Source organism: Haliotis rubra, unplaced genomic scaffold (assembly GCF_003918875.1).
Source record: "Haliotis rubra isolate DU_JTF1 unplaced genomic scaffold, ASM391887v1 Scf501, whole genome shotgun sequence".
In the NCBI taxonomy this organism is placed as follows: domain Eukaryota; kingdom Metazoa; phylum Mollusca; class Gastropoda; order Lepetellida; family Haliotidae; genus Haliotis; species Haliotis rubra.
In genome coordinates, this window is record NW_025767193.1 from 36,797 (window position 1) to 49,161 (window position 12,365).

Consider the following 12,365-nt stretch of genomic DNA (forward strand, 5'->3'; position numbering starts at 1 on the left):
AGCACTTGAATTATGTATTTTTGCAGTAGCAAACAACATACTGTTACCGGCTTGATCTCCAGGTTTATTAACAGTGACTTGTGATTCCCTCACCCGATCTATCGCACGTCTATAGATGTAAGACAAATATTGATTAAATTGTAAATTTAATAAACCAATGCAATATGTACAACGCAAGGTGGAAGACCATGACTCAATGCATGACGGGCATTGGGGGTGAGGATCAGCCACTGATAGCCGGAACCTGCAAACACTGCAAGATTTCATGAAATGTAAACAAGTTACATTACGATGAAAATACGTCATAAAATACAAATAATTTTTTACATATAATACAAGCTAGTTATAGCCAAATACCATACACAGCGTAATTTCGATAAATAGGATCTAAATATAAAGGATATATGCCGCATACGGGACTCCAGTGCTCGCCCAACCATCCGCTTGGGCGAAAAGGGAGAGAGTGACAAGAAAGGCTGGTCGCATGACTGTTTGCTCGGGAGAAGGGAGGTAACTCGTGGGTGAGTGTACTTTTACGTCCGCTTTAGGGAACTACAAAGGATTCAAGTGTTCCCCTAACATTCGCATAGAAGAGGGAGATAAGCAAAGATCATGGTTCAGTATAAGAAAAAATAAAACCTTCATCTACGAATGGCTAGTTAGTATATATGTTACAGGGAATGTGTGAAACCAGGGATTTCACGTAATCCCTGAAAGAGTCAGTGATTTCATGAAATCCCTGTGACCCCCAGGGATTTCATGTATTCCCTAAAATTTTCAGGGATTTCATGAAATTACTGAAATATTAGCTCAGGGATTTCATGAGTAAGCCCTTATTGAAATAGAGAACATCAAATTTACAATGCGAGTACAGAGTATATCCTGATAAAATTCATTTGTTGGGACAAGATAGCCTGTTATCATACAAGCTATTACACTTCAGTAGCACTTTAAAACATTTACAACGTATCGATTTACATTGGTTAGGACAACGGTTACATTTCTGGAAACCCTGACCACCACAATTCGACTCTCAAACCCATATCCCAAAGCTCTTCTTCAACAGCGGGATGGTGTATATTCTAAGTTATTTCTATAATCGCTCATCAGCATACAAAGGACAATGCAATAAAACAACCTCTGTAACTTTTGAAACTACAAAAGGAATATTGATACACAACGTTGGTATCGTTATATCAACACCCAACGACAAATTATTAATCATAACAATTAGATGCACTAGTGTAATGCCGCGATAAGACATAGGGTCTCTCAGGTTGTCCGCTGTAGGGGTAATGATCCCCTGGGCCCAGTTGGAGGGAACATGACCAGTCTCATAACATGTAGACAACAGTTTATGAAGATAATCTATACAGATGTCATTTGTCAAAACATCAACTGGAATATTATTGGTGAATTCCCTCTCTTAGCTTGACTTAGTGTCATCAGTAAATAGTCAAAGTTTTTAACTCCTAAGACCTAAGGGATGAAATGAGACTCAACAGTAAAGTTTTAAGCTACAAACATTAACAGTGAAATGTTAGGGAATACATGTACATGAAATCCCCGGGGGTTATGAAACTTCTTTCCAGAGTTGGTCTGATGTTTTCATTACATTCCGCGCTTAAATGAATGCCTGATCATGAACCGATTTGGAGTTAGATTGTGATTCGCCGGTATCATTTTGGCCCACACAGACTAATAGATAACATCAAAGTCATGAACACCCTCTGTTTCACAGACGTCATGCTGATCACCTTGTAGACAGGTATTGTCGTTAATCCACCCCGCTGCACATCCTCTAGGACACGTCCCCGTCACCTTGTCACAGCCGTCTCCATCCAGACACTGCCCACATCGGGAGGAGCAGTTGACACCGTAGAAGCCGTCCCAACATGCTGGCAGCAGAATATGCAACATCCATTTAAGTTGTTCATATTGTGGTTACATTGTAAACTGATATAGTATTTAAAACGTGTCAGTAAAAGATATATGAATACACGTGTCATTGATAGCAATCCCGAGAAGAATCGTGTTAGAATTGGTCTTCAGCGTACAATGCTTGCCGTAAAGGCGTCTCACGGGATCGGTGTTCAGGCTGGTAATCGGAAAAAAAAAGCATCAGTGAAAAAAGAATCGGAAAAAAGAATCAATTTTTGCTAGAAAAAAAAATCAGTTCACACATTTATTGGTGGAATAATGAACCAATATCATAACCAATATAATCTATATATATAATATAATACATGTATAATCATATATCAATTTGCAGAATGTGTTCACTATCAAAACTAATGTAACCATATACCAATTATACATGATTGGAAGCAATCCCTTAACAATATCTCTTCCACTCTGATGTTGTGTTTTTATAAGCTGATTCTTTATACCAATTATACTTGATTGGAAGCCAGTTATTCCTTAACAATATACTGACTGTAAGCTTTTTTATAAGCTGATTCTTTTTTTGCTGTTTCTTTTTTTCCGTTTCTTTTTTTCCTGATTCTTTTTTTCCTACAATCTTTCAGGCTCGCTGACTTGGTTGACTTATGTCATCGTATCTCTGTTGCGTAGAACGATGCACATGATGCTGATGACTGGATCGTCTGGTGCAGTCTCGATTTACAGACCGACGCCATATAGCTGGAATATTGCTGCGAGTGGCGTTAAACAACAACCAAACATAGTAATCATAGTTTGTACGTACGTCGTATGCATCTGTAATCATCCCATCCTGCGCTACATCCTCCTGGACATGCTCCGGTTGTCCTGTCACAGATATCATCATCCAGGCAGTTTCCACACACGGAGGTACAATTGAACCCATAGGTATCACTTTGGCAGGCTGAAGACATAACATGTGTTTTCATTATCTCGCAATTCTCAAATCAAACAGTCAAGCACAAAACAAAATTTACTACAGTTGACGTTTCAAGTCATTCGTGACCAACTCGTGTTATTCCGGGACAAGCCGAATAGCGAGGTTACGGGAAGGGGCGAGTGGTGACGAATGATTTCAAGTGTGATAGACACATACATACTGATGACGTATAAGGACTGAAGAGGTTCACTTAGGTTTTAACAGAGACTTGTAATGGCGAGGGGCGATGAGATAGCTTAGTATGGTTAAACCGCCCGGTCATCAAGCCAAAGACACGGCATTTGTCGCCATTACCAAGCGTATAATGAGGCGTGAAAACGCGGTGCTCAGAAAAATACACCTGTTTAAAAAAACACATCATATTTCTGATTTTACACTGTGTATATTGCTTATCTCCATTTTGAGAGATCCACTCATCTATTCGTTGCATACAGTGGCTCATCATATTTTAGAATATGCATTAGAAGAGGATCATAGACGAAATCAGCGTAGATATGTTGAAATATTTTGGTCAGTTCAACAGAAATTGTGGGCGATGGGGGTAGTCTCGTGGTTAAAGCGTTCGCTCGTCACGCCGAAGACCAGGGTTCGATTCTCCACATGGGTACAATGTGTGAAGATCATTTCTGGTGTCTCCGCCATGATATTGCTGGAATATTGATAAAAGTGACATAAAACCATGCTCACTCTGATGATGATAAGATGGGGTTTGTCGTTCTTTACATACTAGCAAATTATGTCGCATTTATCAAGGTCAGTTAGTAATAAAAAATAACAAATTTAATATTTCAAGTATACATATTTACGCCTAAATTGAGACTAAGATTCTATTAGAGGACAAGTGGCTACCAGCGTATAAACACGTACGGGACAAGCAGTCTGTGCCGTTAAATCCTAAGGCACATCCGCTGGGACAGTCCCCTGTAATCTTGTCACAGACCTCTGTGGTGTCCAGACAGTTGCATTGGAAGTCACAGTCGCCAGCAAACCATCCGTCACTGCAAACTAAAGAAGTATCATAGTCAAGCGAGTGATAATGAAGGGCGCAGTGGACGTATCAAATAACAGAGCACTTCATTGATATCGTATTCATTTCATGATTAAATGCATTGCAAACAGAACAAGGAAACTCGGCTCTTTCCTGTAACGCTCTTGGAAATGTAGTAGCAAAGTCGTAGTAACCGGCCCTTTCCTGTAACGTTCTTGCTAATGCAAGAATGCAAGAATAACCTTGTTTTCTAAGGTCCGGTCGTAGCATAGTTGTTACGCCGTCATGCCGACGGCCTGGGTTCTATCCCCTTTATGGTAAAATGTATGAAGTCCATTTCTGTTGTCCCCCGCCGTGATATTGCTGGAATATTGTTAAAAGCAGCGTAAAACTAAACTCACTCGTTCACGTTTTCTTAGTACCCTGCAGTGAGTGAGTTAAAATTGTAAGTCACATCGGCAGTATTTCAGCCATTTCGTGACTAAAACAAGGTCTAAATGCACGATAAATACATTTAAATTATAAAAACCTGTCGACAAATGACGGTAAAAACCACTAGCATGAGAACCAGAACATAAAACTAGCATCTAACTCTAAAAGTGGGTTTCACATATGATATGTTTTTGATACTCTGAATGTTTTGGGACTTACGTATCCGCAGTTGACATGTTAACAACACCTCTGTAGGCACTTATACTCACCAAATATCTGTACTTCGCATAGCGTTAGATAACCTATGGGTATCTGTATGGACACTGTGTGTCCTGTCAGAGGCTGGGAGCAGATGACGTCTTGTCTCTCTAGAGGGCGAGAGGATGCATCCCAACTGAAGCACAGCCGATTGTCCACAAATATCTCCATGCCTCCGTTTCGTGCCAGTTCTGTTAGGATGATCAAAGAGTGAGTGAGTTTAGTTTTTTGCCGCACTCAGCAATATTCCAGCTATATGGCGGCGGTCTGTAAATAATCGAGTCTGGACCAGACAGTCCAGTGATCAACAACATGAGCATCGATCTGCGCAACTGGGAACCGATGACATGTGTCAACCAAGTCAGCGAACCTGACCTCCTGATCCCGTTAGTCGCCTCTTACGAAAAGCATGGGTTACTTAAGGCCAATACTCTAACCCGGACCTTCACGGGTCCCAACGATCAAAGAATTCAACTTTTTCTGATATTATTAGTTTTTACGGATTACAATAAATAGCAGAAGAGAGGTTTGGTGGTCCTGGCACAGTCAGGCTGGTAAGGATCATCATCAGCTCAGGTACCCTTGCCCCCTCTACACGCAGCCTAGACAGCGAATGGGACTTCTCCCAGGGAGCTGCCTTGCCGAGCCCACCAAGAACTTTCCGGAGAATAAGGAGACTCCCCAACACCGCAGCCTCCTGCATTACCCACGGTGTCGGAAGAGCTGTGCTCACGGAGGAGAACCCAGGCACATTCCTGCTTCGTCTGTCTCACAAGCCCTTAACCACATTACGTTTCCTTCCAGTCAGCCCATCTGCATTGCGAAAGCCCCAAATGAAGCAAGTCTAGATTCCTTAGGTTCTGGAATCTCTAATATCATTGGGTCCCCTTTTCTATTTAGATATTTATGTCTATCAAAATTACATATAATCAGAGACTCAGCGTTAGTCTAAACTCCTGAGCTTGTTGTCTATTGTATGTGGAACTTCTGCGGTTAGGACAGTGGTAAATCTAACAATAATTAGTATGAGGTTTTCTTACGTAGCCTCCATAGCGACGCGACTACGGGGGGTACATGCGGGAAAGCATCTCAAAGCTGTAACATTATCAGGAAACACTAATTTTCTAACGCTGACCCACCCAGAATGATTATGCGAATATATTGTTTCTTTTATTAACAAAATATAAACCATGTTGTGGTGTATCACCCACCGACAAATTCTGTCGGGAGGGTTAAGGATTAAATAGGTCGATCTGACTTGAATTTCTCTGAATACAACCTAACAATTGTGAGTGAAATGATTTAACATAATACATAGCATCGGCAATGATTCAGCTATTTTCCAACGTTAACATCAAATACCTGTTGACAAGGGACAGCAACAGTTTGATTGATATGCCATGCTGCATAAACAACAACCAATTAGAAGTTAAAATTTTATCAATACAGTAAGAAAAAAATACATTTACACAACTGACGGTCGCTCGGCTATGTGATATATATATGGACGTATATGTGCATACTTACGGTCTGGCCTTAAATACAGTCTGATATGCTGCACCTTGTCTGTGTCGGAGGTATTCAGGTAAACCCTCCATATTGCGGGTTGATCATAGCGTGTGTGTGTACAGGTATACGGCAGACTATTGAAGTTTGTGTTAGCATTGCCATCCACGCCAAGATCGGAGGTAAAATAGGTACTGCCTCCTACGTATGTGCTGCTCTGATTGGTCGGGCTTCTTAGAGCAATGTTTCCTGTTGATAGATCGAACTGACCGTAATGGCTAGAATAACCTGCTAGTGTTAACGTACATGTGTTCTTGTCCAGGGCCTATATTTTCGAAGCTCTTTTAGCGCTAAGATAGTCGTAAGTACCATACATTACATTAACTTACGACTATCTTAGCGCTAAGAGAGCTTCGAAAATATAGGCAGTGGTTCCCGATCCAAAAGCGTTCGTAAATTTACGACCTGTCGTAACTCTATAGTTTATCATAGGCTTACGAATGTCGTAGCGCTACGAACGTTTTGTGGATCGGGACCCTGGTAGAGAGCGCTCCATGAGGTTTCTAGGTTTGTCAACAGTAAACACATGGGTTTCATCACCTAATATACATCTGAGACTTGCTGACTTCGGGATTTTCTCCCACATTAAGCGGACAGGCCATGAGCTGGAACTGAGATCAAGCGGCTTTAACCCCAACTGTTTCACTTACTTCATATATCTTTGTTTTGTTTGTTTGTTGTTTAACGCCACACTCAGCAATATTCAAGCTATGTTGGTAAATAATCGAGTCTGGACCAGACAATCCAGTGATCAAAAGCATGAGCATCGATCTTCGCAATTGCATACGACGATATGTGTCAACCAAGTCAGCGAGTCTGACCACCCGATCCCGCTAGTCGCCTCTTACGACAAGTATGGGTTACTGAAGATCAATTCCAACCCGGATCTTCATGGGGCTTTATATATCTATATTTATATTGATCAATTACTTCTCACACCAAAGGTTCCTATACAGTATTGCCTCATGATAGAAGTCTTCCGACCTTACGAATACTGGCAATTACTCAAACCAGGGAGACTATATGTTGTAGAGTATCCCTGTTCAAACCCTGCCTTGTTGAGCGAACACGGAAGACATTCCACAATTAACTGCTCCTGGGATCGCAGCAATACAATACGTACCAGTGTGTACTCACGTTTCTGACAGTACTGACCAAACCACCCCGCCTGACACATGTCTCGAGCGCCGACCTGGCTGCAGGGAGTTGAGGGGAATACGTCGCAGGCTCTTTGAGTGTCACAGTGACACGTCCCATCTGACACAGTGAGTGAGTGAGTGAGTTAATATTTAACGTCACATCGGCAATATTTCAGCCATATCGTGACGAGAACATTTGATATTGAAATGAAATATATGTATATTATAAAAAACCTGCCAACGAAGGGCAGTAAAACAACTAGAATATCACATATACAGATAAAACTAGTAATAGAGTCTAAAACATTTTAACCACAGGGGACAACACAATATAAAAATGGGCTATAGATCACCAACAACTGGAAGTAGGTCACCATACTAGGGTCCATGGGGACTTACAGTACCTTTGCTACCTGCATGGACCCTAGTTGGATTTACACCATCCCTTCAGCCGCTGGTGATTGTAAGACAATTTAGCCGAAATCTAAATGAACAAAAATACTACGTTTAAAAACTTGGTATGTGAAAAGTCTACTTTGAAAGTTTTGGGACTTACGTACCCTCTCAGGAGGACAATAATTTTACAGTACTTTAACCTCCTTTGAGGGTACAGCCACTAACAATCTAAGGTACTTATCTAAATTACCAATCTTTAAAATATATCTATTTATAAACCACATTAATCAGAATTCATCAAAGAAATCAATTTCTTTTAAAAAACCAATAATTAAATGATAATTAACATTTGTAAAAGATCCTTCATTGTTTTTTACATTGAATATTTATCCCTTTATGATGGAGAATTCAACACAGTCAAGCAGGACATGCTTGACCGTGGTTCTCTCATCACAAGGGATACAAAACGGAGGATCCTCACCTTCAATAGGTATTTGTGAGTATAACGCGTATGGCCAATGCGACATCGTCGCATAATGACCTCCTCAAATCTGGACTGACAACCCAAGTAGGTGTAACCAATATAAGGTTTTATTGCATGTAGTTTATTAATACCTACTTGGTTGTCCCACTTCTTCTGCATCAGATCACGGATGTAAGTTCTAATGCAAGCTTTATAATCAGAATATGGAATAAGAAGTGGTGTCACAGATTTGTTGAGTGCTGCCTTGGCAGCAAGATCGGCCACTGTATTCCCAGAAATGCCAACGTGGCTGGGTAACCAACAGAAGACGATGTCGCATTGGCCAGTAGCAAGATCATTATATAATTCGATTATTTCAATTAAAAGTGGATGTTTGCAAGAAAGATTTTTAATAGCCTGAAGGCAAGAAAGAGAGTCAGAAAATATTATATATTGTTTATGTTTTGGATGTCTTTGAATATATTTAAGAGCTGTTAAGATGGCGTTTGCTTCTGCTGTAAATATAGAGCTGTTATCAGGTATTCTAGAAGATATTGTTCTGGATCCAATGACAGTGGCACATGCCACTGCGCCACCGTCCTTGGACCCATCTGTAAATAAGGATTTGTATGTATTATATTTGATTTTTAATTGATTATATTCTTGTTTATACTGTAATTCATTAGTTTCAGATTTCTTAAACTTTGTCAGAGTTAGGTCAACTTCAGGCCTCACCAGTTGCCAAGGAGGAGAAGAAAGAAGACGGGAAGGAGATATATTTTCCAGCTCAATGCCGGCAGCAGAAAGAAATGGTTTAATTCTTAAACCAAGAGGCGGAACAAGAGAAGACTTTTTGTTGTACAGATCCTCATAGAGAGGATGAAAGACACAGTTATATGCAGGGTTCGACTGATTAGAAGATAGTTTAGTAATATACTGCAAAGATAATTTGATACGGCGTTGGTTGAGAGAAGGCTTCAACATAAATACTATCAATAGGAGAAGTTCGGAAAGATCCAAGACAAAGTCGTAGACCTTGGTGATGGACAGAATCCAGTAGTTTCAAATTGCTTTTACAGGCTCCACCATATATGATGGAGCCATAATCAAGTTTTGACCGGATGAGTGATCTGTACAAATGAAGGAGAGTAGTTTGATCCCCTCCCCACTTTGAATTGGACACGACTTTTAATAGATCTAATGCCTTCAGGCATTTAGTCTTCAAATACTTAATATGTGGTATAAAGGTCAAATGCTTGTCAAAAACCAGTCCCAAAAACTTGGCTTCCTTTACAACGTTAATTGGAGAGCCATCCAAGTACAGTTCGGGATCTTTATGAGGCTTATATTTCCGACAGAAATGTATACATTTGGTCTTTATCTGTGAAAATCTAAAGCCATTCTCAAGTGACCATTTATGAATTTTATTTAAACACATCTGTAATTGTCTCTCGATTGTATGCATATTTTTACCACGACATGAAACGTTAAAATCATCCACAAACAATGACCCATCTATTGAGTCATTTAATACTTTTGAGAGACTATTGATTTTTATGCTAAACAAAGTAACGGACAAAATACTGCCTTGTGGAACCCCCTGATCCTGATTATAATGGTCAGACAGGGTTGATCCAACACGCACTTGAAATTGCCTGTCAGCTAAAAACTGTGATATAAAATGAGGCAAACGGCCTCTCAAACCAAAGTCATGTAAATCTCTTAAAATACCATGTTTCCATGTTGTATCATAAGCTTTCTCTAGGTCGAAAAAGATTGATACAGCATGCTGGTTATTTACAATGGAATTTTTAACGAATGATTCTAGTCGAACCAAATGGTCAATAGTGCTTCTATTTTTACGAAAACCACATTGAATGTTAGTAATTAGATTATTGGATTCTAGAAACCACACTAATCTATTATTGACCATGCGTTCCATGGTCTTGCAAACGCAGCTAGTTAATGAAATAGGTCTGTAGTTTGATGGATCTGTATGATCCCGGCCAGGCTTAGGTATTGGTACAACAATGGCATGACGCCACGAAGGAGGAAAATGCCCTGTCGTCCAAATATTATCAAAAATGTTCAGAAGTGTTTCAAGACAAGCATTAGGTAAATGTTTCAGGAGCTGATAGTGGATATTATCAGCACCTGTTGCCGTATCATGAGCTTGCGTTAAGGCAGTATTCAGCTCATGTAGTGAAAATACTTCATTATAATCTTCACCATTATCAGAATGAAAGTTAATTTTACGTTTTTTCTTGATGATCTTTATATTTCTGAAACTTTGGATTGTAGTTGGATGAAGAAGAATGTCTAGCTAAAGTTTCACCCAACTTGTTTGCAATATCAATTTTATCAGTTAACAGATCGTGGCCATCTTTGAGATGATGAACACTAGAATTTCTACCTTTGCCCTTGATTCTCTGTATCATGTTCCATACCTTCGTCATTGGTGTACGGGAATTAATCTTTGATACAAAAGTTCTTCCAAGACTGACGTTTACTTTGTTTAAAAGTACGTCGAGCCTTGGCATTATTCATTTTTAAATTATTGAAATTGTGGACTGTAGGATGGCGGCGAAAGTATTTCTCTGCCTTCTTCCTACACTTCCTAGCTTGTTTACAATCGTCAGTAAACCATGGTTTACGAATGTGTGGCTTAGCAGAAGCCTTAGGAATAGTTTCATCGGCAATATTATTCAGTTTATCAGAGAACAGCTGAATCGAATCTGGAGCATTGGCAAACAATTCTGATTTCAAGTTGTCAGCACATAGTGTCTGAAATAATGGCCAGTTGGCCTTATTAAAATTCCACCTTGTTGCAGGTGGGTCATCAGTCGGGATTATAGCTGAAAGTATTGTGGGAAAATGGTCACTTCCACACAGGTCATCATGAACTGACCAGTCGAATTCTTTATAAATACTTGGATCTGTGAGAGACAGATCGAGTGCAGAATAAGTTCCCGAACCAGGGTGTAAATATGTGACAGATCCATCATTAAATATGCATAAATTATTGTTTGAAATGAAGTCCTCAAGAATTTTTCCTTTATTATTGGTATCGGTACTTCCCCACAAAGGGTTATGTCCGTTAAGATCACCCATGATTATAAATGGTTGAGGAAGCTGTTCAAAAAGATCTTGGAGGCCAGACTGCTGAAGACTTGAAGACGGAGAAATATATAAAGAACAAAGTGTAAAGGTTATCTGTAAAGTAAGACGGACAGCAACAGCTTGAAGATTGCTTTTAGGGTAACCGGGCTATGGATAACACCCTGCCTCACTAGAATAGAAGCGCCGCCAGCTGCTTTATCACCTGAGAGGGAGAATGAATGAAAGGAATTGTATTGACGCAATTCAAATTTATCAGTACTTTTCAGGAATGTCTCTTGTAAACTAAAAGCCGATGGTTTAATATCTTGCGATAGTAATTGTAGATCATTAAAATTGTTCCTAAGGCCTCTGCAATTCCATTGTAGTAATTTCATAAAACAAATTTAAGGAGGTTCAACTGGAGATCGTGGGCGCATGGAAGTGCAACTCCTACACCCTGTATGTGAGTGAGTGATCTCCATATCAAGTGGTTCAAATGGATTTTGAACCGTCACAGGAGGTGTCGACGAAGGAGAATCTTCCAAATGTTGAAGAGTTCTGTTCTTTTTCTCAATTTTTCTTTTCCTTATTCGACAGGTGGACAACGCTCTCTGTTGCCTGTGTTGAATTAATATCATCTGGCTGTGATTCCTCAGTCTGGGATGCTGATGAGCGTTGACAATCTTGTGATACTGAAGTATTGTCACTCAAGTTCATCTGAGTTGCATTTACCCAGGATAAGTCAGTCTGACAGGAAGTTGAAACTGTTCTTTTAATAGATGGCGAAACAGAAGAAGAAACTGTGGCCGAATATGTTTGACCAATAGAAGATTTTGACTGAGCGTTAACTAATTTCTTTGCCTCAAAGTACGAGATGTTATTCATGCATTTGATTTTAAGAATTTGGCTTTCATATTCAAACTTTGGGCAAGATTTCGACGAAGCCAGATGCTCACCACTGCAATTTGCGCACTTGATGTCACCAGTGCAATCGGTACTGTCATGGGTTCCACTGCAGCGTGAGCAGATAGACTTGCCAGTACATGATCTTGCACCATGGCCAAACTTTTGGCACTTATAACACCGGAGTGGATTTGGTACATATACCTCCACTCCGATATTACAGTATCCAGCCTTAATAGA

At 39.9% G+C, this 12,365-nt stretch overlaps 1 protein-coding gene across 2 annotated transcripts; it reads right to left on the minus strand.

Moving 5' to 3' along the window:
- Positions 1–1,683: 1,683 nt before the first annotated feature.
- LOC124291907 (multiple epidermal growth factor-like domains protein 10) lies at positions 1,684–7,379 on the minus strand. Of its 2 annotated transcripts, none has more exons than XM_046728975.1 (6): positions 7,263–7,379; positions 6,087–6,314; positions 4,571–4,750; positions 3,749–3,886; positions 2,708–2,845; positions 1,684–1,898 (listed from the first exon to the last, which is right to left on the minus strand). In XM_046728975.1, exons 1-6 carry the CDS (start codon positions 7,300–7,302, stop codon positions 1,699–1,701), a joined length of 924 nt encoding a protein of 307 aa, XP_046584931.1. In that variant the 5' UTR covers positions 7,303–7,379; the 3' UTR covers positions 1,684–1,698. The 2 variants fall into 2 exon arrangements, with proteins under 2 accessions (XP_046584931.1, XP_046584932.1); XM_046728976.1 differs by having other exon boundaries at positions 7,249–7,379.
- Between the last annotated feature and the right edge of the window lie 4,986 nt (positions 7,380–12,365).

What these genes read in the sequence shown, in the direction of transcription:
- LOC124291907 (XM_046728975.1), bottom strand. Translation starts at nt 7,302, where the DNA reads ATGTGTCAGGCGGGGTGGTTTGGTCAGTACTGTCAGAAAC. An exon ending in ACTGTATTTAAGGCCAGACC is followed by an intron (nt 4,751 to 6,086) that starts GTAAGTATGCAC and finishes TCATCCTAACAG; the next exon opens with AACTGGCACGAAACGGAGGC. An exon ending in TGATTACAGATGCATACGAC is followed by an intron (nt 1,899 to 2,707) that starts GTACGTACAAAC and finishes TTCTGCTGCCAG; the next exon opens with CATGTTGGGACGGCTTCTAC.